At 33.8% G+C, this 26,967-nt stretch overlaps 1 protein-coding gene and 1 long non-coding RNA gene across 2 annotated transcripts in view; both read left to right on the top strand.

The window, feature by feature from the left end:
- LOC133186622 (uncharacterized) overlaps positions 1 to 1,958 on the top strand; it is a 7,295-nt gene extending 5,337 nt beyond the window's left edge. The window contains exon 3 of the long non-coding RNA XR_009721075.1: positions 1,806 to 1,958. This is a non-coding gene — a long non-coding RNA (uncharacterized LOC133186622). The remainder of the gene's footprint in view (positions 1 to 1,805) is intronic.
- Positions 1,959 to 2,214: 256 nt separating this feature from the next.
- Positions 2,215 to 26,625, top strand: LOC133186975 (tyrosine-protein kinase RYK-like). Its single transcript, XM_061322353.1, has 16 exons — positions 2,215 to 2,233; positions 2,832 to 3,007; positions 3,367 to 3,524; positions 6,715 to 6,903; positions 9,219 to 9,318; positions 9,501 to 9,728; positions 10,958 to 11,119; positions 13,245 to 13,443; positions 13,805 to 13,914; positions 14,788 to 14,899; positions 16,677 to 16,784; positions 18,481 to 18,659; positions 20,357 to 20,466; positions 21,459 to 21,621; positions 22,709 to 22,851; positions 26,154 to 26,625. The coding sequence occupies exons 1-16, from the start codon at positions 2,215 to 2,217 to the stop codon at positions 26,338 to 26,340; spliced, it is 2,343 nt and encodes a 780-aa protein (XP_061178337.1). The 3' UTR covers positions 26,341 to 26,625.
- The last annotated feature ends 342 nt before the right edge of the window (positions 26,626 to 26,967 follow it).

The following is a 26,967-nucleotide window of genomic DNA, read 5'->3' on the forward strand; positions in this document are numbered from 1 at the left end:
ATTGTTACATTGAAATATATTGAAAAAAAATCTTTAAAAATCTTTTTCTCAAGAACCACAGAGCCTGAAATGCTGAAATTTATGAGGAAGCATCCTGGGGTAGTGTAGATTCTAAATTGTAAAAATCATGACCCCCAGGGGTAGGGTGGGCCACAATAGGAAATCCAAGTTTTACTAGTGATGGGAATCGGTAAGAATTTCATAATCGATGATCAGACTACTGTAACTAACTAATTATCAATTATAATCGGACATTTACAAAGTCTGTCAGTTTATTTTATTAAATGGTAAGAATGGGTGAATAACTACTTTCTGTGGTGGTTCAGCTGTAGTTAGAATAATCTGTGTCTTGGGATAAGCCTTATAGGCCATAGGACAATATCATTTTAATGACAGAACGTTCTATCTAGTCCAGCTGGTTCATCGCTCATTTTGTATAATCCAAAGTATGTCCATACCCAGGAATGAGCATTGTTACTTGGGTATGAATACAATGTCTGTTTGTCTGTGCCATTACGATGCACAAATAAGTTAACAGACAAGTTGCTGCTGGAATATTTGGCTTAAAAACTATTATGCTTGCAAAATAAAATAGATAATCCGATTAATTGGAATAAAAATTTTGTAATTGAGCGCTTGAATTATGCCAGCAATCGACTGATTTTCAATTATAATCAATGATTGGAACACCACTAAGTTTTACATTGAAATATATAGAAAAAAATCTTTAAAAATCTTCTTCTCAAGAACCACTGGGCCAGAAAAGCTGAAACATATGTGGAAGCATCCTGGGGTATTGTAGATTCTAAATTGTTACATTGAAATGTATTGAAAAAAAATCTTTAAAAATTTTCTTCTCAAGAACCACTGGGCCATAAAAGCTGAAACTTATGTGGAAGTATCCTGGGGTAGTGTAGATTCTAAATTAATAAAAACATGACCCCTGGGGGTAGGGCGGGGCCACAATAGGGAATCCATTTTTTACATTGAAATATATACAAAAAATCTTTAAAAATCTTCTTCTCAAGAACCACTGGGCCAGAAAAGCTGAAACTTATGTGGAAGTACCCTGGGGTAGTGTAGATTCTAAATTGTTAAAATCATGACACCTGGGATAGGATGGGACCACAATAGGTGTATTACATGGGGGAAAGTCAGTGAAGAACAGCAGGGCCAAAGTTACGCAAGTGAGTGTTGTGGTCCATGGGCCTCTTGTTTTTTAGTATTATTATTATTATTTTCTTTTTTGCTGCAAAAGTGTGCTTATCATAATTCTCATAAATCTTTTTCTCAAGAACAGCAAAGCCATGTTTAGTCACATTGATATGGAAGTATTATTGAGGTAGTATGGATTGATTCAAGTTTGATCAAATCATGACCCTGAGGGGTAGGATGGGGCTACATCTATAAAAATCGTGACACCTGGGGGGGGGGGGGGGGGGGTCACAATAGGGATAAAAGTTTTACATAGGAATATATAGTACTGTAGAAAAAATCTGCTGGTGAAGAACAACAGGCAACAGGGCTGTATTGACTCGGATGAGCATTGTGGTCAATGGGCCTGTTGTTTATGGATATCAATTACATGTATTAATATCAGAGCTCTTATAAGATTTCAAAATTTAATATGAATTACAGAGGTTTATAAATACTTTTCTCTTGTCAATGACACAGTAAATTTTCAATTTTGCAACAAAAAATTATGACAATTAATAAATTTGCAGCTCATATATAGTGCTTTATTTTTTGTGTTTAGTTTTGTAATCTACTTGTATTGTAGATGTAATTTTGTATTTGTGTTTTAGACTAGCTCAGGACGTTGTTTAAAATGTAACTTCGGATTCTATGGGGCCAGCTTAGATGATGGATGTAAGAATTGTAGTTGTAGCACTTCAGGTGTGATAGGTGACCCTAGAAACTGTTCAGACTCAGATGGCCAGTGTAACTGCAAACAAAAAGTCAAGGGTGAGCTGACATAAGGAATATACATATATATATATATATATATATATATATATATATATATATATATATATATATATATATATATATTATATATATATATATATATATATACATATATACATATATATATATATATATATATATATATATATATATATATATATAATGTATGTTGTTTTCTTAATTTTAAGATTTTATTATTAGTATTTGATCTAGAAACCACAGCCAGCAATTATTTTATGGAAACTAATGTTTGTTTTCTTACTAGGTAAAGTACATGTTTTAATCGTTAACAATTTTAAATTTACGGTATAGTTAAGAAATAAGGTATCATTTTTAAACATCTATCAGGATATAAATACGGGTTGGTCACGAGATCAAATTCCATAAAGCCCGAAGGGCTTTATGGTAAATTTGATCTCGTACCAACCCGTATTTATAGCCTGTTAGATGTTTTAAAATGATACCTTATTACTTATATTTACATTTGTGACTTATTTATATTTTATATTTGCCTGATTATAATCTTTAACGTGTGAAACGTTTTATTTTTCAAACCCAACGGCACGTGTTTGATCCACTGAATTGCACATCGACCCTTTATGACTTCACTGAGAAATTACGTCGAATGTTTATGACGCGAGGAACCCGTTTATTTACGGATATAGATACGCGTTGCTTTTAATAGTGTTATATAAAAGAAAACATTTGCAAATGTAAATATATAATGATATGTCTTCTTCACTTAAGTCAAGGGTTTCTGATCTGCTACTCTCCTCATAAACTGAGAAGTACAATGTAGCAGGTCAGAAACCCTTGGCTAGCAAAGACGATATACCAGTTTGTGATCTTTTTATATTCAATAGGACTCAAGTGTGATGAATGTGTGGACAAATATTACAACCTTACGCGGGATAATTCAGAAGGCTGCAGTCCCTGTCAGTGTAACAAAGTGGGTCGTCTGAATGAAATCTGTAGTAAAGGCCCGAGTGGAATGTGCAGATGCCGGGGAAATGCTAGCCTAAGCAACAAAAGGAATTGTGTGAGTATGAAAATACACAGCGTTTTAGGATCTGTTAGTATCCAAATTTACATGTACAGTTGAACTTCGGTATTATCTCAAATTTATTTTAGTGATATCTCGAATACCATGGATATGTGGAATGCATTGATTTGGAAGCCCCAACTACTTATTATTTAAGAATTTTACCCTCTATATCTAGAAAACTCTGATATCTCAAAGTTTTTTCTCGGTTCCTCAGAGTTCGAGATAAAATCTACCATGATTATATTACCCGTAATAATCACTGTTTCAGAGATCATGAAGTTCCTTTGTGCTCTATGTATGATACACTGTACATTATTATTGTTTTTATGATATATTCAATCCTACAATTCTAGGATCCTGTCTTTGAGCCGTTAAAGCTGATTCCAGACTTTGGTCCAATTTCTGGAAACACAACAGTTGCAGTCACTGGTAGACTGTTTGGTGATGGATCAGTAGTCACCTCAGAAGTGGCTGTTGGATCAATTGGTGCATTCAAGCCATTTACCTCAGTGTAAGTACAGGTTCAAGAGTTACTTATAGAACTGTCTATTAAAGACAGATATATATATATATAATTTATATATTAGGGATGGCAATTTGTAACCGGAACGATGGTAAAATCTGTAATCGGTTAGTCGGGAAAAAAATTAAAATACGTGTAAATTTCCTTAAAATATGTAGAGTTATTTGTTGTGCCATATGAGCTAAATTTCCATCAGAGATGACAAATTTTTCTATAGTTTCCTTTAATTTACAATGAAAGTGTTGAAAAGAAATTTGGATTTATTAAGAATTTCCACAATCTCAGAGAATGATAACCATTATATATACCCCATATAATTATTTTGTATTAATATAAGGTGTATTACTTATCTTAATAAATATAATTATAAAAACAGTCAAGGTAGAATTAACATATTTTGTCCCATTGGATAAACTATCTAGCTTGCTAAAGCAAATTTCAACGTTTATGTTCTGTCAAATAGTTATATTGGCCATACAGTGCCTTATCAACTCACTTGAGCAAAATGTTTTGAATGAGTTTTTCTATAAATCAAAATTTGTCCTTTGTCTTTTTCATTGTTGTCATTGTTGTTGTAAACATTCATCTTCTGCAGAACCACTGGGCCAATTTCAACCAAACTTGGTACAGAGTATTCTTGGGTGAAAGGGATTCAAGTTTATATTAAACAAACGAAGGGCTATACTCCCTTTCAATAGAAGATATACACAAGAAAATGCAAAAATGGGGTTGGGTCATGTGCCCACTGTGCCTGAAAGAATATGTTAAAGCACCCAGATAGTGTAAATTTGAATTTGTTCATATCATGGGGAAGGACAGGTCAAAATAGAGTATACACATTTTACATGGAAATATATAGGAAAACAATTTTCTTTTCAAGAACATTATGGCCATGATTTGTCATTTTGATATGCAAGCATCCTCAGCTATTGCAGATTTTAACTTTGTTCAAGTCATGTCCCCCAGAGGTACATGTACATGTACGTGAGGCCTCATTAGGCAAGCATATCCCTGGGATTTAAGTGGAACCACAATAAGGGATCACTTTTTACCTTGGAATATATGGGGGGGAAAATCTTTAAAGCAGATTCATATTTTTTTAATCTATGGGCACTCATTGGGCTAGAAAAGGGGGGGGGGATATACATGTATATTCAAATATATTCTACATGTGTACTAGCATGAAGTAATATCTAGATATAAATAAATTATAAAAATCATGAATATTTATGATTTCTTTAAATATGAAAGTAGCAGGGACTGTGATACTAAGTCTTATTACAGGGCTCGAAATAATTGATGGCCCGTTGGTCTGGGGCCAGTGAATTTTCAATCTGGGCTAGTACATTGCAAAGGGCATGTGCCCTTTGGGTCAGCATTTTTTTTGTGCATAATAAAATTCATTCACATTTGGATTAGTTAACTTGACAGAGTTGTGTGTCCCAACTTCTGCTGTTTCTTGTTTTGTTAAGTTGGATACTTCTAAGTATCACAATATAAAAAAAAAAATATTACTATTATCATTATGGTTTTGGGCCAGTCTTTTTAAAATCTACTGGCCCAGTGGGACAGTGAAAGTATTAAGCTGACCAGTAAAAATTTAAGGGGATAGCCCAAGTGACCCTGTATTAATATGCAAACTTTCCAACATTGCAATGATTCAAAGTTGTTTGTATCATCTAGGGCACTGGGGATAGGATGGAACTAGATTGGGCATCAAAATTTACATAGTACTTGTACATACCAAACAATTTTAAAAATCTTCATAACTACAAGGCCATGTTAGTCAAATTAATATTCAGAATTCCTATGTATTTCGGATATAAGTTTCAAATTGGTTAAGCCATGATCCCTTGGGGCTTGTGTGGGACCTCTATATTATGTTAAAATTTTATTTTGGCATAATATGGAGGAAAAAAAATTATGAAAAATTCTCTGAAAGACAGCTGTGAGTATCAAGGTGACTATGGTGAGTAACAAGGCCCTTAGACCTCTTGCATTATTAAAAATATTTACATTTCTAATAGTTTTCCCTTAAGATTCCTTATAAATAGGCATGCAATTCATTTCCATATGAACTTGCATGGATGAACATGAATATCTCCATAACATCAAAAATTTAGTGCAATCATTTTTTTTTTTTTTTCAAAAATGATAGTTCAGTGACATATTAAATTGTGGCTAGTCATCAGATGAATAAAAAATGTAAATGTAAGATATGAATTTAATTTTTGAAAATTCATGAGGTACATGAACTATAATTTCATGTCAGACTCTGTATATTTATCATGAAGTGCTACATGTAACACACTTCATGAAATATGCTAGCTTGAAGTGCCATAGTTCATGTCCTCAAGAATTTTCAAAAGGAGATGGGTGAACAAGGCCTGCAGAATGCCTATAGCTTCAGATATTTAAAAATCATAATCAATTTGTGAATTTAGTATTTAAAGTAAAGTTCTCATTATTGAAATTTATGATAAACAAAACTTTTCTGTGGAAAATTTTCTCTGCGAAAATTATTCTGATATTTAAAAAATAATGAGGTTTTCGAACCCTGGCAATAAAAATCCTGAGTATCATTTTCCTTTGAGACCATCACGCTAACCACTACGCTACACAGCTCTTGATGAATCTTGGCATTTAAATCATGTTTGTGGTATGACCCTTGACTAAATGGACTTCAAGTATTTCTCGGAAAGTTGCGAATGTTGTGTCATAAAAGTGTATTTTTAAAGTATAGTGGGTCCTTACTCAATGTTTTTGTTGACCAAAAAATGTATATTTTTTCACAAACTTTGAGGATAAACTTTTGAAAATATGGAGCGAAGACCCACTCATATCGAAAAACTCGGCTGTTATAGTGTGAGAAAATTATCCTTTTTGCCCTCTCTAGTGTGTGTGTATGCTATTTCATAGGCAAATAAAATCAAACTTTGTGAGATTTTTGCAAATTCTGGAGAATTAACTTAAAGTATACTTAATTTTAGATGAATTATCTAAGAAAATTAGTTAAAATTGAGATTCAATTTTTCACCTTAATGTTTGTTGCACTATAGGCATTGCACTCGCTTTGTTCGCATTCATCTGAGTCACTTTATTGTTTAATAAAAGTTTTACAGTTATAATATTTAAAAACTTTTTTTTCTTACTTGAATGGTAACTACATGTTTTGTAGATCTGATGAAAGACTGACATTTATTACACCATTTCAAAGCACAGTAGGAAAAGTTTCAGTAACCCTGCGCTGGGCTAAGGTGTATGAAGTTGGAACAGAAAAAGATTTCACAAAAGAGTTCCAGTTTGAATACAGACCAAACCCTTCATTAAAGCCAGACTTGGTCCAGTCATTAAAAGCCTTTAAGAAGTAAAATTTTGAATTGTAATTCAACCATTTTTTAGCTCACCTCAAAGAAGTTGGGGGAGCTTATGTAATACCCTTTGTGTTGACATTGGTATCCCAGTACTTCTATGCCCTATATTGATCAGAGATGCATGGACGATGCTTGTAGTATGTTTCATTGTACATGTAACAGTGCAGGTTTCAGGTTTCATGCTGCATTTTCATCCAAAGAATGACCAGGTTAATGTTTTTGGAGCAGGTTTAAGTTTCTGGAGCAGGTCTCATTTGTAAATAACTATAAGCCCTATTATACAATTATTGCTGGTTTTTGAGGTCAATATAATGATTTAGACACCTGAGGAGTACAGCATTTACTGAGCCCGAAGGTCAAGGTGAATATTTTACTTCGAAGGCGGCTAAATCATTGTATTGACTGAAAAAACAGCAATAATTGTTTTATTATATGATTCAGTGATTAAATGACACACACTCAGTAAGCAATCCATGCCATCTTACTTGTTTACATTTACTGAAGTACTAGCCAAACATAATGAGAGACACAGGGTTAAAAAGCATATTCATGCATTTGTATTAAAATCCACTTGTGACATCACTCTTTTGTTTGAGCGCTCCATTATTTTTCAGGAATGGAGAGTTGCAAATTACATTGAAAACGGAATTCGTTAAATTCACATTCTTCTTCCTGTGCCTCTACCGAGGAAAGAACTAAAAAACTTTTAATAAGTTTATTTTCATATAAAGAAAATAAATGTGGTACTGTTGAGAATCGGACCAGGTACCTTCACCTTTGTGGTCCGAGGTACACATCTCAATACGCTATCAAAGTTGTTGAATGACAGGGGATTTAAATGACTTCAGTGCACTTTTTTCGGCTTACTCTCTCTATATAAATTAAATTCTACTATAATGCATTAAATGTATATTTACAGTGTATCTTATAAATATTCTTTATTATATATTAACAAACAATAACTACAAGCATTTAAAACGGTGGATTTTAAGCGGGTTAATATACTCTTAGCGCTCCATTCCTAAAAGCAATAAGCCTCAGCCCCTTCGGGGCCTCGGCTCCATTACTTTTAAGGAATGGAGTGCTAATCGTACATTAACCCTTACATATTTTGGAATTTTCGATTCTAGTTTAGGTGCCATGTAGAAAAAATAAATTTCAGACACATATATAGGATTGATTTTGAGAAAGGAGGCATTATAAGGAAAAAAAATTGACAACTTACCTGAAAACAAATCTTTGACTAGCCCCCCCCCCCCCCCCCCCCAAATAAAAAGAGAAGAATTCTCCCATCTCAGAGTTTTATTTGGTGGAATGTAAAAAGGTCTAAAAGAGGGGAGGGGGGCTTTCATTAAAAAAATTTATCCTTAAAATTTAAATTTAAACTTCACATTCTCAAAAGGTGGGGAGATGGAAAGGCCCCCTGCAACCCCCACCCACCCCTCACCCACAAATCTATGTGCTTTAATGTTATGTTCATATGCCTATTGAGTGGAGTCAGGTGCAAGTGAAACAACTTTCCAAAACTATTTGCATCAATTTGGAATTTCCCAATCTATTTTTAGTCTAATGTGGAGAAAATAAATCCTTATATTCACCAGGAAGGTGAATATAGCGTAGTATTTTTTTCTACGTTGTGGGATCTCAGTCAATCAGAGAGAAATAAATTATTCAATCATATAATAATATAAAATATTGACCAAACTTCTAGGGATGATACATCTAAGGTTGCACACTACCAGAGTTGCTTCGTTTGCTGGATCTTACCTTGACCTTCCCAATGACCTTTGACTTTAATAATTATTTTGTAAAAAACTCAGTTTTAGAGAAACTATTCAAGATATTTTATCAAACTTCATACACTTATGCAAATTTTCATGTTGCATTACTAATGAACCCTGGGCAGGCATTCATATGTCCTATAGACACATTTCTAGTTAGAGTATTTTTTTTTAAGGAAGCAATTCTGGGTTTATTCAAACAATTTTCATTGGGAATGAAGGTGTCCAGATTAATTAGGCACCACTGTACTTGACATCAGTATAATTATGACCTCTAATGAACAGATTAACCTTTAGTCACCAAAATCCTTTTTAATCCTGCCTGATGGTTCGACATGCAATTAGTAACTGAATGAATTGATGTGTAGACTGGAAATTAATGAGAATTAAAATTACTAAATGTAGAGGTTAATTTAGAACCCTCCCTCAAGTTCAACCCTCCCTCTCCTACCTCACCATACAAGTATCATACTATATGTGAATCTATTTATATACTGGTATTTTAAATTCATGTGATATATTTGCAGGGGAGGATGTAAAATCCCCATCAGGGGGACAAATCTAGACAGTGTCAGTCAACCAATGCTTATTGTGTATAATGAGAGTGGAATAAAACTTAAGACAGAGGTAATTTATAATTATATATTTTGAATCAATTTTTTCAAAGCTAAGTTTCTCACATAAATTGGCAGATCTTCATTAAATCAAAAGTAGCTGAAAGATTGAAGATAATTGTTTTAGTTTTCTCAAGTTCTCAAAAAAAGTAAAATTAAGAACATAGTATTAAACAATTTTAACTCGTCTTTCAGCAATGCTCTGTTTCAAGCAGCACTGAAATCCTTTGTAATTCTCCAAGTGGATTCAACCGGGATACTGTTTTGAGATTTGGCGTACAGTTAGATGGCACAACAATGTACGAAAATAACAATACTTTCCCAAATGCACAGATTAAAATTGTTAAGGATCCAGTGCCAACACAAGAGGTAGAGGAAAAACAGGAATACAGGCCAATCTTTGCTGTTGAACTGCAAATTGAGGTACAGTAAAACATGCTTATCGCAAATTCCAAAGAAGAACAATTTGGATTTGTTATAAATGTTAATTCGTTGTGTTGGATTAATTTCATAATCAAAAAACTACAGGGAATAAAAAATCACTTTACTTTTATAAAGTAAGAATTCGTTATAAGTAACCATATTTAACTGTATGAGGGGTACATTTTCCAAAACTGACTTGATTTAGTTGAAATGGTCATTGACCCTTGATTATATTCATCAAAAGAATCTGTGATGAAAACAGGTTGACATATTTAAATATTCAGTTATTTCACAAAGCCAGAATTTTGACCATTTTGCATTAACAAGGAATTTGTTTGAAATTATTGGAAGAGGGGAGTAAACTGTCTAGACTAGTCCATGCATATATTACCAGAAAAATTGCTTCCCATTGGCCAAACAGTTTGTTGCATCTGTGCTGTAGACATTGCTGCAAGTTGGCCAAAAACTTAATGCATTGAACCCAAACAAGCATTAAAGCATATACTGTAAGCCTGCATACTTGTGTCTGCTGCAAGTATGCAGCATTATAAGTATTCAGCAAACTTTTTTGGTATACTATTGAGATTTTTACAAAGTCTGCAGAAAATATTGCTTGCATTTTCCAAATATTGAAACCCGGAATAAAACTTGCTGCAAATACTGTACGTGTACGTAAATTAGCGTATTCAAAATTTAGCACAGTCACTGGGTATGTATTTGTTGGCGAAATCATGAATAAGCGCTATACATGTCCTTGCTGTATATTGTATTTAGAAATGATTTCTTAGCGTTATTCATGAATTAGTGCATCGTTGTCTGTGCCAAAGCCACTAAAATATGAAGCTCGCTTTTTTAAGTACACATACAGTTTTGCTGCAATTTTACTTCTAATGTTGCTTACTGTGGAAACATCATTGTTCCTAGAGGATCAGTGTTCTTGGATTTCGTGAGTTGCCCTTACCCATGAATTAACGTCCCCACGGACATTGAAACAAACACACATACATTTAGCACAGTTAATTTATTTATCAGTCTTAATAAAGTATGCAAGTTACCCAAGAAATTACGTCCCCACAAACTAGTAAAATTTTGACTACCCACAAACAATGATTCCACATACAGTACCGGTATTAATAATGAATTTTTTTGTGTCATAATCTAGCTTTCTGATTTTACACGGCTGTATTGAACCAGAAGTGTACTGACTAATGGATTTCTTATGATTTCAGGGCCAAGAGTTCACAACTGGTTGTGCAGATTCAGATTTTAAAGTGAAGTTAAAGGGGTCTTCCAATAGTTACCCATGCCTGATAACAAGCCGTGAAAGGAACTTGATTAAATGTGAACCTGATATCGGGTTTCCTGGTGTAGATGAGGAAGTTGAGATGATGGTAATTTTGTGTAAATTTGATAAATGAAATTAGAATTCACTTGTTGTTAATAACAATTTTATACAAAAAGCCCTAACTTACTGTAGATTGCTAAATATATATGCGAGGAATTAATTATCGCATAATTTTGCGAGAAGCATCAGTCACAAAAATAAAATTACTCACTTGTATTTTTAAGGTGCTGAAAACCAAAATAAATCAAGGAAAAGCTCACTCGAGATTATATGTTCTTGCACTTTGACGTCTAAAAGTCATTTCGCGATATTGCTAAGTACTTGCGTACAATAAGGATCTCAATCTACAGTAACTAAAAAAAATCATGAAATCAATGTTATACCTTTGTCGGTAAGAGAACCAAGAACTTATTTTGAGGAACTGGTCAGCAACATGTGTGTTAATACTTGAAAGTCTAAGATTGCAATTCTATTTTTTTTTTCTTTGATAAAATGATATTATGTCATATCATGAAGCTTAAAAGGCTGATTGATCAGAATATATATTACAAACATGCACAATAAATGGGAAATGTAATACACTCAACATAATTAAAAAAAAAAGTGTAAACATGCATGCATATGTTTTATGTAATTGTTCCATTCAGGAAAATTTATGTCTCTGGAATTTAATCTTTTTATGCCATTTTAAACTTCTGTTAATAAGAATTGCATTCAACAGCTTTAACATCGATTCAAACCTTTTACCTTACCTCAGCAAATTTGAGATGAATTTGTGAAATTATGCTATCCCCCATTCCTTTCCCAAGTACCTACTGTATAATTTTAAGCCCTACCTGAACCAAACTTACATGGATGCATCTATGGATAGACACTACCAGACTTGCTTCGGATGCTGGATCTGACCTATATTTATCAGATGAGTGACCAGGTTAAAGTCTTATGGAGCAGGTCCATGCATTCCCAAGTAATTTAATGAGCCCTAACTGGACCAAACTTGCATTGGCATGGTTGATGCATCTAAGAATGGACAGTACATGTACCAGACTTGCTTCTGGATGAGTTAAGTGTTTGGAACAAGTACATTCCTTAATAACAATCGGTCCTACCAATACCAATCTTGCATGGAGATTGACCTTGAGAATAAATTTTGTGTGTGATTTACCTTATTTATAGATAACATTCATTTAGGTGAGCTTTGTAATATTTGTAATTTTTATGTTTTTATATACTGAAATGCAAAAGAAACGCAACTAGCAGTAATCTACAAATATTTGAACCTTTTAACTAATGATTTTCAAAACTGATTACAGTTAAGTTAAACTTGATTTAAAAGCATCGAAGATTTGATAACAATGTTAAATGATTACCTTATAACTTTAGAAAGTATCACATGACTGTTAAAACACCCCCCTTCTCGGCCATTCAATTATAGCGTGGAAGACTGCCATGCACAGCAATTGCAGCTTGATTTCCACGATGCAGTAAGTTCATCAGTCTCGGGATCTGAGCGAAAAAAATATTCTTTGCAATTTTTAAATGTCCGTTTTTGAGATGATGAAGTCGAATTTTCTCTAACCTAGCGCAGTGTAGTAACACTTGGACTTCCGGTCCACGAACTATCATTCATGCAAATGATACGTATGAGCCTGTTGAGGCGTGTTGTTGGGCATTTTTGCATCTGCAATTCTTCATCACCTTTATTTTCAGATTTTCCAGCTAGCCTAGAGCATTTGAAATTCGTACTTAAGTTATTTTCAGGAAGCCTTGGCATCTCTTCCGGAAACGAAAGGAGAATTTATTTTGCGAAATATTGCTGCATTACTTATGATAAACAGATACAAACCCTTAAATTCCCATATTTTTGTCAAATTTTTTGTTAAACATGCAATTTTTTATTTCTGTTCAGCGGGCTCAAACTTAACTTCCGGTTATGGCACGAAAATCATTCAACCGTTAAATTATCGATACTTACAATGTTGAAAATATCCGTCCTTTTTAGATGCAAAATTATATCCTTTATACGATTTTCCCCTCTAAAAGAGGATGTTGCGTTTCTTTTGCGTTTCAGTATATTTTCTGTACCCAAATAATTGTCATATATGAAAAAAGGTCATTGCAGCAAAATTCAATTCTTCAGAGTCAACATGATGAATTGTTTTATATTCTAGTTATACATAGGAGGGCATGAGTATAATATACAGAGAGTAACATTGTACAAGTTTTGGAGCACCTGGCAGTTCATACTAATTGCCGTGGGTGGATCTTTGTTTATCCTTCTTGTGATTCTTCTTCCCATCATCCTTTGCTGCCTCTGTCGCAGCAAGAAAGTACAGATAAATAACAATGAAAACGGTCTTCTGGTGAAAGGTGAGTTCTATGTATTACACATTATTAGCCTTCATACCCTACTAATTTAGTACTGTGAAAAGATACTTAGGTATATATTCAATTGATTAAAAGAATTATACAAGAATTTTTAATGTATGATATTAGTATACAAAACTGTGCATGCTTGGAGAAAGATATGAGACAGTGAATGATGAATGAAAAGTGAAATCAATGCAGAGTGCAAACACAAATTTTGAGAACTATTAACGAAAAGTTAAATAGAAATTTGAATTAGTTCAAGTGTTGTTTACTGTGTGTACAATTACATATATTTGTTAGTGGACATCCAACAGTGATAATTATATAATATCCTCGATGATTTATATAAAATCTCTTTTAGAGCAACCAGATGCCCCTGCTTTGGACTTGAATGAAATTGGTTTGGACCTTGAATCCCAGAATCATCCTAGGGCCCGACCCAACAGCTACGAGGGAGTACAGCTTGAAAAGGTATGTACCATTTTAGCAACTTCTAACCAAAAGATCGAAGTAGTTGAGTATATAGGGTAGAAATTGAAAAAAATTACTCAGATTTACGTAATGGATAAATAATGAGATGGTGTTGAGTAGTTTAGAGACAAAATTCCCTCTGAGGGCCAAAGGCTCGAGGAGGGGATGTTTTCTCTTAACTATTCAACACTATCGAGTTATTTATCTTACTTAAAAAACTTCCCCACATTGGACCAACAACAGTCTAATAGTATGCAAAATTCAGAGGAATTGTAATTTTTGTGAGAATTGGAAGTACACGATTCTAATGGTGTGAAAAATGCGAAGTGATTAATTCCATGTGCATTGGACATAAATTCTAATAGTGTGACAAATGGAGTAATTACTTTTTTATGTGCATTGGAAATACATTTCAAACTCTTTTATCTCTTTTGTTTATTGCTTAATTATATTTGTATGCACAGTTGGATATTTAAATATCCAACCGATAGGCAGTTGGATATTTGAATATCCAACTGATGGCCAGTGGGATCTTTTAAGTATCCAACTAGTGATGGTTAAATCGGTAAAATATACATAGACTAAGAACAATGGGTGACGTCATTGAGGTTTTTTTAATAAACAGATAAATGATAAAAATGTGATTTTACGTCTATTTTCTTGTAGTACTTAGACAATATCCTGAAGGGAATACCCTGAGCTATATGAATCTATCCACTGGGGCAGACTGATTATTTGAAAAATGTTTGATCATGCAGTCTGATGCATTTGCTTATATTCACAGGTGTTTGCCCTTGTCAGATGGATAATAAGCATAATCTAAAAAAAAAAAATCATTGCTTTGTTAACATATTTGTAAAATCTATTTTTTAGGAATGCTGGAGCAACTTTATACACAAAATCAACCAATCAGTCAGGAAGATGTTGAATGCCAGTCACATGGAAAAATCCGACATTGTTGTAGGGACTCGGTGTATCAAGAAAGGTGATAAAAAAAACCCTCGTTATTGAATATTTGACAGCTCTTTGGTGAAATACATTATTCTTATTTTCACATTGACCATGGAGAACTGCTAATTCAGATCTAAATACATAATTATGTACATGATTGTATATGTATACAATGTAGACTTCATAAAAAATCTGAAGCTCTATAAGATCAGAAGAGCTTAATATACAATGGTAAGGTGTCTGCGTGTCTGTCTATAAACATTTTTATGCCCCCGTATCGAAGATTCAGGGTTTGTAGTTTTTGCCCTCTCCATCCATCTGTCTGTCTGTCTGCAAAATTTTTAACATTGGCCATAACTTTTGATTGGTTGGAGCTATGGCTTTCATATTCCACATGTGTATTCCTTGTGACAAGACTTTTTTTGGGTAACATCATATTTGACCTTGGAGTTTGACCCAGTTTTGCAAAATTTTACCAAACTTAAAGCTTGGCCATAACAATTGGTGCTAGAGCTTTCATACTTCACACGTGTAATCCTTGTGACAAGTACATCCTTTGGATACCAACAAATTTGACCCCTTTACCCTGTCCTAGGAGTTTGACCTATTTTTGGAAAACTTTAACCTTGGCCATAACTTTTGAACAGTTGGTGCTAGAGCTTTCATACTTCACATATGTAATCCTTGTGACAGGACCTTTCTTTTAGATAACAACAGCTTTGACCTTGACCTAAGAGTTTGACTTACTTTTGAAAAACTTTAACCTTGGCCATAACTTTTGAATGGTTGGTGCTAGGGCTTTCATACTTCACAAAAGACCCATTTTGCGTTCATGCAGATTTGAGACATAGATTTAAAAAGCCTGCCATTTGGTACTTTAGAAAAATGTGAATTGCAACTTATAACCAGGTCATTACAACTAAAAAAATCACCATCAAGAATTAAAGAAAAAGTATGGTAAATATAAGTCTCTACAAATGTAAGAGTAACCAGTATGTAGTAACCTTATTAAAAAATGTTGCATCAAAATTAAACAGTTTTTAAGAATTATATTACAACTTTATAACAGATTTAAAATAAAATCTTTTTGCTTTGAACAGTACTGACATTTTAAATATGCAATTATAATTTTGTACTTTGAAAATGCAGTGCATCACACAATAGATAGTGTAAATCCATTTGTCTTGTCGGGAGTAATGCATGAGTGGACATGCATCTAGTTGTAGATTAATTAATGAGTTCAATGTAGGAAGGCTAGCTGTCTCAATCATTCTGTTACAGCATATCTGATCAAGCAGCTGTTATCTGTATCTCTTGGGAGTGGGACAGAATTTGAAGGAATAAAGATAAAGCGGGAGGGGGGAGTATTTATGTGTCTATTTTGGATAGTTCTAGTTGTTGTGAACTTTGCTAAAAGTGCTATAGTCTTTCTACAATTTTGGTCAAATTTTCGTATTTTATTATAAGTCTGTACACAAATAGATTACCGGTATTCTATGTCAAGTTTGGTTAAATCATAACCTTTGGGTTTATGTTGGGGTCACAAGATGGAGTCAAAATTTTTTGAGGACACAAAAAGGGAAAAAAATCTTTAAAAAGTCTTATTCTGAAGGTTTGCAGGGGTCAGGTAAGCATTGTATCCCATGGATACTAATGAGTATTAATAATTTTTTATTTTTTTTAAAAATGAAATTTGAATCATTATGATAATTGTGGAAAACATTTAAATTCTTGATGTAAGACTCTGTCTTCTTTAGTTAACATGCTACATGTGTATTGTCACAGTCGATTATTTTTTTTTTCATTTTCAGGAAATGAAATACGCATTGTAGATGGAAGCTTTGCACACGGGACAGGGAAGCCTTATGCTGGGCGGCCAGCAATGTTCAAGACACTGGTCAACTCTTACAGTAATTTTGGTATGAAGAAATTACTTTTTTTATTTGGAATATACAGTTGGACTTCGTTATCTCGAACACCAAAACTTGAATATAGGGATAGGTCGACCCAACAACTTTTTTCTTTATGTTTTTTTTTAACTTTCATTATCTCGAATCCTCTGATATCTCAAAGTTTAATATTGATCCTGTTGAGCTCAAGATAACAAGGTTTGTCAGTATATGTGCATATTCAATATTTTTAGCGAGGATTCAATTTTTGGCATTTTTAGCAAGGTTGTTGACATTGCTAAAATTGAATATCGCTAACAATTCATTCCACATCGGAGGTTACCCTTATCTTTCTATATTAATTCTCTCTAAAATTAAATACCGACTTTTTAGGAAAAATCCTTTAATTTGCGTCTTGCTAAAAATTCATCTTATACACTATTATCATCATGATCATAAATATGGCTGAAAGTTCATATATATATATACAAAAATTGTAAGATATAGATATATACTGTGAAAACACTTATTTTCGTGGCGGTTTAATTTTCATTGTTTTTGTCGTATGAAGAGACCCACAAATTTATGTCCTCCACAAAATGCAAAATTTGAGATATATAAAAAATAGCACTTCTTCCCCCATGAAATCAAATTCCAACAAACCAATAACTATACCCCCCCTCTGAAGGAGAGGGGGGTATACTGTTTTACCCTTGTGTGTCCGTGTGTCTGTCCATAACAAATTTTTGTCGCAGTTTTCTCAGCAACTACTCATCACAGATGCTTGAAATTCTAGCACAATCTTTGTTTAGGCATGCCATATGGTCGGATTCATTTTTGTTTAAATCCGATGTCAACTTCCTGTTAATCCATGCGTCTGTCCGTACCATACATAACACATTTTGGTCGCAGTTTTCTCAGCAACTACTCATCACAGATGCTTGAAATTCTAGCACAATCTTTGTTTAGGCATGCCATATGGTCCAATTTATTATTGTTCAAATCCGATGTCAACTTCTTGTTTATCGGTGCGTCTGTCCATACCAAATTTCCGTCGCATATTTCTCAGCAACTACTCAGTGTAGATGCTTGAAATTTAGCACACTCTTTGTTAAGGCATGACAAATGGTGGGATTTATTTTTGTATGAATTAGATGTCAACTTCCTGTTTATCGGTGCGTCTATCCATAACAAATTTTTTGTTGCAGTTTTCTCAGCAACTACTCATCACAGATGCTTGAAATTTTAGCACACTCTTTGTTTAGGCATGCCATATGGTGGGATTCATTTTTGTTTAAATCTGACGTCAACTTCCTGTTTTTCGGTGCGTCTGTCCGTACCAAATTTCCGTCACAGTTTTCTTAGCAACTACTCAGCGAAGATGCTTGAAATTTTAGCACAATCTTTGTTTAGGCATGCCAAATGGTGGGATTCATTTTTGTATGAATTCGATGTGAATATGAGAGGGTAACCGTATATTCACATCAGAGCGGGGGTATTACTAGTGAGCATTTGCTCACAGACTTCTTGTTTTTCCTCGAACCTCAAAAATTTGACCCCATGAAAATACATTGTATGTGATTTTACAGTCTGTGTTTTGGAGTTTCAAAGATCATCCATCTAGAGCATTATAAAAGGTTTCTAAGTTTAAGGATATTTTAATCTTTTAATCTGAAATATTTAAATAAATAGATATGTAATTCTATCAGTTATAATACTATTACAGAAACTGACTTGCTTCCTGATTGGGTAAACACAGGACTACAGGAATGCCTAAGATTCCGTGATGCCTTTGATGAGAATATTCTTCAGACAAAAGGAATCGCCACAGATAAAGATCGATTTTACATTACGTACCCAGGATACAAGCGCAGTTTAAAAGATTATCTCAGTGACAAAAGTATTGTAAGTGTCCATAGATGTTTTATCCATTTCACTTCTATTACCTGTATATTCATTATTTACTGCCATTCCATGACCAGGTTTCATGTATATGGTGTCCCAATTTAATGCATTTTAAAGTTAAGTGACATTGTGATAAGTTGCAGAAAAGTACATTAGATACCATCTGGAATGGGGTAATCGTAATCAGCTGTAATCGATTACAGTTTGTGGTGTAATCATGAGTAATCAGTAATCATCCGTTTTTCTGATTACAAGTATTTGTAATTTAATCAATTACTCTAAATAAAGTCTGGTAATCATGATTTTTGATTACTTTATGATTACAATGATTAAAAAAGTGCATAAAATCATGGGTTTTTTTTTTTATGAGATTCAGTGAATATTTTTAACAGTGCAAATTTGCTTATAATCAAAAGTTATTATAAAAATTATAGGCTACTTATATCTATATATCTTCTTTTATTGCCTTGTTCATAATAAGGTCCATTGACCAGAAGTGAGTGAATACTCTCATACTAGTTACATGTATATTCAATGGTTATTTCAAAATACTTAAGCAGCTTAGCAATTCACCTTGTGTAGCTAAATATATATACAAAGTACTGAGGAAAATTACATAAGGAATGACTTTAATAGCTACCTAAGTTATACTGGTATAACCTGGGTTGGGGCAGTTTACAGTTTATAAACCGTGAAGCGGTTTATAAAAAAGCGTAAACTGTTCCAACCCAGGTTATACCAATATAACTTGGGTAGCTATTAAAGTCATTCCTTATAATTTAATTTCCCATCATTAAGTGTAAAAAATAAAACAATTTCTCCATCAAAAATGCCATTAAATTGTACGTATTTTAAATGTAACGTCAAGCAGATTGATACGTTTTTGACGTAAGTCATTGTGACGTAGGCAACCCAGGTTATACGCTATATTCTAATTTTTTTATCCAATCAGATGATGCTTTACAACCAAAATTAAATTATTACAGGGTCATCTTAAAGTTTGATTTTTTTGACTGTAATGCAAATTTTTTTCCCCTGTAAATCTTAAATATAGAAGTGAATTTTTTCTCAAATGTACCTTAAAGTTTGTAATGTGTATTCTAAAAATCATAACTATGTTTGATTTACCAAAAAAAATGTCAACTAATTGGCAATAAAACACAGGTATGCTTATAAGTTGGGTCAGTCTGGGTTATAACAATAGAGATCATCTAACAATGCTTGTCCAATCAAAAAATTAATTCTGGTAAAAACATCTAACAATTGGCAGTTTAATTGAAAGGTTCATCACTTGTATCAATATGTAATATTGATTACTTTAAAAAATGGCTGTAAACAGCTTGTAATCAATTACTTTGAAAACCCAAAGTAATTGTAATTTAATCGATTACTTTTGAAAGTAATCGACCCCATCCCTGGATACCATATATTCACTATAGAAGTTTGCTTCAAAAATAGAGAATTTAATTTCCAAAAGAAACCGAATTCATGATGAAAAATCCACAATAATTTCAAAGAAACTGCCTTCTAAGTTTTATACAGGAATCATAGTCATTTATCTAAATTAGAGTTATCTTTCTTTTCAGAGGGTTAATGAACCTTAAAAAACCAGAATGGAGAAAAAGTTTACCTCCTCTTCTGTTTTTTTTTTTTTTTTTTTTAATTTCTCTTTAAATTGAGAAGGTCTCTTATTTCAGGTTCCCACCATAGCTTTGCTCCTAGATAAATGTGTGCAGATCCTAGAGGGCATTCAGTTCCTACATAACATAGACATTGTACACAAAGATCTGGCAGCCAGGAACTGTGTGTAAGTTAAATGATTGAATAATTTTGATATACAGTAAAAACTTGTCTAATCCGGCATACACAGGTTCCAAAGAAATTGCTCGGATTAGACAACATTCCGGATTAGACTATATTTTAAACAATTAAAATTACTGAAATTAGGACTTCAAGTTTACATTGTATTAGACAAGATTTTGGAATACACAGCATCTGCATTAGACAAGTTCCACTGTATTTTATAATTGATGAATTTCATTTTCAAGTTTTAAAGTACTGTTAATGTTTGGTATCTCAGTCACTGATGTGTGAAATCATCTGCAGTTACTGTAAAAACAGAGTCTGGGAGACTTGCCCAATACCAAATAGATCTCATGTTTGAATCCAGTAATTTTTCCAAAAAAGGAGGAGGGGGTACATGTTTCTACACCACTCAAAATAATTCTTGACTCTGAAACTTTTTTGACAAACAAAAAAGAAAGGGATGTGTTAAGGACAAGTCACTTTCCTTCATAATGCATGTATATACAGGTACATGTAGTTACATGTGAATCCTGGCCATTTTCTTAGGGGTCCATCTTTTGTAATGGCTGGTTGTTCCAAGGTCATTTTTGGTTACTTTGCAATTTTACTAAAGCTGAAAATCCCAGGCGGGATACGGACCCTCCTGACCCCTCTCCCCCTTCTTTCCACACCTGAGTGCACAAATTTTAGCATCAACTTTTGAATTGTTGTTAACCAGGGAAATGAAAAGTGGTTGCCATATGATATGTCATCAAGGTCATTCACATAGAAGAAAATTAGCTAAGGGCTTTTAGCCCTCATTTAATAATTTCCTTCATAAATATGTAGCAGTTAGAACAATAAACATGATAAAGTAATTTAAATTGTAAATTTGCTTTTTAATGATATTGTACAAATTTTGATTATCATTTTAATTCACAGTTGGATATAATGGTTGCATGTAATTTTCAGATGTAAGTAAATTGAATTTTTAGTTTCTAATTAACTTTACAGAGTGTGTGATAATGACACAGTCCAGGTAACAGACGCAGCATTCTCCTGGAACCTGTACCCTGAGGAGTACATGTACGACAATCGCCGTGAGAAATACCTTCCTGTAAGATGGATGGCCCCCGAGAGCCTGACAGCAGGGTTCTATGACAAATCTTCTGATGTGGTGAATACTTTTTTATTGTTGCATATAATGCATATACAGTAAAACACGCTGACTTATAGTGAACACACTTATAATGAATTTATGCTTATAGTGAAGTGATTTTCATCCCCCTTGGTTTTGAATAGTATTATGAACTAAACGAATATAACGAATTATGCTTAAAACGAAGCCTAAATTATCCGTCCCTGGCACTTCACCATAAGCATGTTTTACAGTAACTATAAATAATTTATAGCTAGAGGAAATTGGAAATTGCGTATTAATTCAGTATTATTTATAGCACTACGGTACATGTACTTCTCTTCCTTTTCCTGTATAAGTTCTTGAAAAATGTCAGTCTGACGGGTTTGATTGACAAACATTTTCTTGGACTGATATAAAGGGACAGTCCTTAGTATATGCAGATATTGCGCATATAAGCAAAATTTACAAAATGTCAGACAAAGTCATTTCAAGAACTCTGACTCATGAACTTATTGTTATATCCTTGTAAGTTCATAATGCTGTTTATCCTGTCTCTGATGAATATCTTGAAATTACATTGGTCAAGAGGAATACTGTATAAAACCATATATCATGCTGCCTACTAACATGATATTGTTAATACCCCACGTAACCAAGTGACTGAATATCAAATCAGTATACCCCCTACACATGCCAATACTGTCCAGATCAAATTCTCTATGTTGTTTTCACTTGATCTTGCTTGCAATGATCTTGATGATTGATGTCACATATATTAGCCTCAGACAATGTCACAAGGTAAACAATTGTTACGGAACAGTTTGCATCGCTCAGAGATAATGAAGTCTTGATGTTTTTGAAAAATCATCGACAGGATAAATTTGTTATGAGGATCGCTATTTAGAGGGGTATTATGAAAATGAAATTAATGTGCTCCTTGAAAAAAAATGCATATTGGGCTTAAATTGGCTTTACACCTTACCCAGAATGCAAGGGAAATCAGTAAATCTTCCAGACTTGCATATCAGTTGCATTGTTATATCAGAAAGACTGTATTTTTCTCCCAAGTGTTAATGGCTTTTTTTTTTGTTTTGATGTAATGAATTGATACTCTCTCCTTTAGTGGTCCTTTGGTGTACTGGTCTGGGAAGTGACGTCTTTGTGCTTGTATCTGCCATACCATGAAGTCACAGAGGATGCTAAAATCCAGAATCATGTTGATGCAGGATTCATACTTGGAAAACCAGAGAATGCAACAAATGCTTTGTAAGTCAGGCAAAGAAATGATCATTGATTATCCTGATTATACTCCTGCATAATAGTGACATGTAATATGTTTGGAGATTTCAATTTAACTTGATATTTTTTTTTACCCAAATTCCTTTTGAACTTTTTAGCTCACCTGAGCTGAAAGCTCAAGTGAGCTTTTCTGATCACCCGTTGTCCGTCGTCCGTCTGTCCGTCCGTCCGTCTGTAAACTTTTCACATTTTCAACTTCTTCTCAAGAACCACTGGGCCAATTTTAACCAAACTTGGTACAAAGTACCCATGGGTGAAGGGGAGTTTAAATTGTTAAAATGAAGGGCCAAGTCCCCTTACAAGGGGAGATAATCAAGAAAAGACAAAAATAGGGTGTGGTTATTAAAAAATCTTCTTCTCAAGAACCACTGGGCCAGAAAAGCTGAAACTTATGTGGAAGCATCCTGGGATAGTGTAGATTCTAAATTGTTAAAATCATGACCCCCGGGGGTAGGGCGGGGCCACAATAGGGAATCCAAGTTTTACATTGAAATATATAGTAAAAATCTTTAAAAATCTTCTCCCTTAAGAACCACTGAGCCAGAAAAGCTGAAACTTATGTAGAAGCATCCTGGGATAGTGTAGATTCTAAATTGTTAAAATCATGACCCCCGGGGGTAGGGCGGGGCCACAATAGGGAATCCAAGTTTTACATTGAAAAATATAGGAAAAATCTTTAAAAATCTTCTTCTCAAGAACCACTGAGCCAGAAAAGCTGAAACTTATGTGGAAGCATCCTGGGGTAGTCTAGATTCTAAATTGTTAAAATCATGACCCCCGGGGGTAGGGCGGGGCCACAATAGGGAATCCAAGTTTTACATTGAAATATATAGGAAAAATCTTTAAAAATCTTCTTCTCAAGAACCACTGAGCCAGAAAATCTGAAACTTATGTAGAAGCATCCTAGGATAGTGTAGATTCTAAATTGTTAAAATCATGACCCCCGGGGGTAGGGCGGGGCCACAATAGGGAATCCAAGTTTTACATTGAAATATATAGGAAAAATCTTTAAAAATCTTCTTCTCAAGAACCACTGAGCCAGAAAAGCTGAAACTTATGTGGAAGCATCCTGGGGTAGTGTAGATTCTAAATTGTTAAAATCATGACCCCCGGGGGTAGGGCGGGGCCACAATAGGGAATCCAAGTTTTACATTGAAATATATAGAAAGAATCTTTAAAAATCTTCTTCTCAAGAACCACTGAGCCAGAAAAGCTGAAACTTATGTGGAAGCATCCTGGGGTAGTGTAGATTCTAAATTGTTCAAATCATGACCCCGGGGGGTAGGGCGGGGCCACAATAGGGAAACATTGAAATATATAGGAAAAATCTTTAAAAATCTTCTCAAGAACCACTGGACCAGAAAAACTGAAACTTATGTGGAAGCATCCTGGGGTAGTGTAGATTCTAAATTGTGGGGGTAGGGCGGGGCCACAATAAGTATTACAAGGGGGGAAGTCTGGTAATGAACAGCATGGCCAAAGTTACTCAGGTGAGCGATGTGGCCCATGGGCCTCTTGTTAATTGTTATGCCAATGTAATCAAAGATTGACACGATTGAGGGGCAAATAGTTTTTGTCTGTATGTCAGTCTGTAAAAAACTTGCATTTTGGCTATAACTTTGAATGGTTCATATATGGCTTTCATATTTTACATGTTTAATCCTTGTGACAAGACCTTTTTTAGGTACCAACATTTTTGACCCTGTGACCTTGACTTTGGAGTTTGACCTACTTTTAAAAAACTTCAACCAAAAATCTTTAACCAAAGATATTCCTTAACCAGATGTATTCTTGTGACATAAGGTATCAAAATTTTTGACCTCATGACCTTGGAGTTTGACCTACTTTTGAAGACTTTTACCTTAGCCATAACTTTCAAATTGTTGCTAGGGATTCCTTCTTCATATGTGTATTCCTTGAGACAAGTCCTGTCTTAGAGCATCAACATTTCTTCGCCTCTTGGCCTTGGAGTTTGATCTACTTTCTTTGGCTATAACTTCTGAATGGTTGGTGTAAGGGCTTTCATATTTCACACGTGTATTCTATATGACAAGAACTTTCATTGGATACAATATTTTGAACCTCTTCAAGATCTTGGTGTTTGACTACTTTTGTGAGACTGTTGTCATGGTGATGAGCTACCATTCATGAGCATCAGTGTTTCACAAACACATCTTATTTTTTTAGCACACCCCTGACATCAGCTTATGCTTTGGCATCCCGGTTAATGTTTATAAGGAAGTTATTCCCAAGTAATTATAAGCCCAATCTGGACCAAACTTGCATGGATGATGCACCTAGAGATACACACTACCAGAATTGCTTCAGATGCTGGATATGACCTTTATTTTCTGGATGAGTGGCCAGATTTAGGTTTTAGAAGCAGATCCATTCCCAAGTAAGTCCTTTAGTGTCCAAACTCGCACGGATGATGCACCTACATATAGGAATGCATAGTAGTAGACACGCTTCTGATTCTGGATCTGACCTACATTTTCCAGATGAGTGAACAGGTCAAAGTTTCTGGGGCAAGTCTATTCCCAAGTAACTATACATAAGCCATTTGTGGACCACACTTGCATGGATGATGCGTAAAGGGATATACACTACCAGAATTGCTTCAGATGCTGGATCTGACCTATTTGTTCAGGATAACTGAATATGCAAAACATTTTGGAGCAGGTCCATTCCCTAGTAGCTATAAGACCTGCCTGAACCATTTTTTTTTAATGAATAATGCATCCTAGGATGCACACAACCAGACTTGCTTCAGATGCTGGATCTGATCTACATTTTTGAGCAGGTCCATTTCCAAGTAATTATTAGCTTTACCTGGACCAAAGTTACATGATGTTGCATCTAGGTACACATATGTACACTTCTAGAATTGCTGTTGGGTGTTGAATTTTATCTAAAAAATTTTTAAATTTTTTTTAGATTTTTTTTATTGGTTTCTTGAGCTTCATTGCAGCAAGCTTGCAGCAAGTTTGCAGCAATGTTTGCTGCAGACTTGCAGCAAATGTTTGCAGGAAGGCAATATTTTTTGGTAAATGCATTTACTATACATGTATCATAATACCCCATGTTTTTCAACCCTCTGTTTTCTTATACATGTATTACAAAACATTACAAAGTCATTTGAATTGCATACAATAATCATATGTACATGTACAAAGTTATTGAAAGGAACATTTTTCTAAGTATTAATAAGATGTTCAATAATTGATGCAAAAGGTTAGAAGTAAATTATACTTGATATTAAATTTCAGATATGATGAAGTCATGATGCGTTGCTGGGATAAACAAAGTAGCCATCGCTTGAAAGTCTCAGAGATTGGCGACAAATTCGATCAAATCCTGAATCCCGATTCTGCTAATGACCCCACTGAACTTTATGTTAATAATACCAGTGAACTCCAAACAGACAATATTTATACAAATTACGCATTTCAATAGAAATGATAGACCCATCATAAATTAAGAATGACTTTACACATAGTGTAATTAATATTTTTATCCTACACAGTGTACATATTTTTTTGGCCTAGGGCAAGATTTGTGATAATTTCAAACTTTTTTTATCTATGCACAAGACACAGTGACTGACTTTCCATGAAATATTTTTGATCTGTCATTTTTTTTTTCTTTTTGTTTTATATTAAGCGTTTAATAGATATATTAGTTATAGACACATTTATATGTATTTTTTAAATATATTTATGAATTAATATTCTGTTTGAATGTGGACTGTTGCTGTACTTTTTTTGCTATATACATATATAGTCATGTACTTATAATATCCATGCTTTTCAAATTGTATTATCCTTCTAATTTCTGTAATATATTTCCTCCACATTTTAAAATATTTTTGTATTATTATTATTATTTTTTTTTAATTTAAATCGCTTTATTTTGTGTTTTTTGTATTTGATTCCCCTCGACACCTTGTATTTTTTAATAACATTGAGATTGTGTATTAAGAGATATCATTGATGAACTTTGTGCATTAAGGGATCCATAAACTTTGTGTTATAGGGATCGATAAACTTTAATTGTTTATTAAGGGATTGATAAGCTTTGTGT

This window comes from Saccostrea echinata, unplaced genomic scaffold, assembly GCF_033153115.1.
Source record: "Saccostrea echinata isolate AGI-Se365-2 ecotype Australia unplaced genomic scaffold, CSIRO_AGI_Sech_v1 ptg000014l, whole genome shotgun sequence".
NCBI lineage: Eukaryota > Metazoa > Mollusca > Bivalvia > Ostreida > Ostreidae > Saccostrea > Saccostrea echinata.

Bases quoted from the DNA above. Each gene is read 5' to 3' on its own strand.
- LOC133186975 (XM_061322353.1), top strand. The intron at 3,008-3,366 runs GTGAGTATGAAA...CTACAATTCTAG, and splicing joins TAAGCAACAAAAGGAATTGT to GATCCTGTCTTTGAGCCGTT. The intron at 14,900-16,676 runs GTGATAAAAAAA...TTTCATTTTCAG, and splicing joins GACTCGGTGTATCAAGAAAG to GAAATGAAATACGCATTGTA.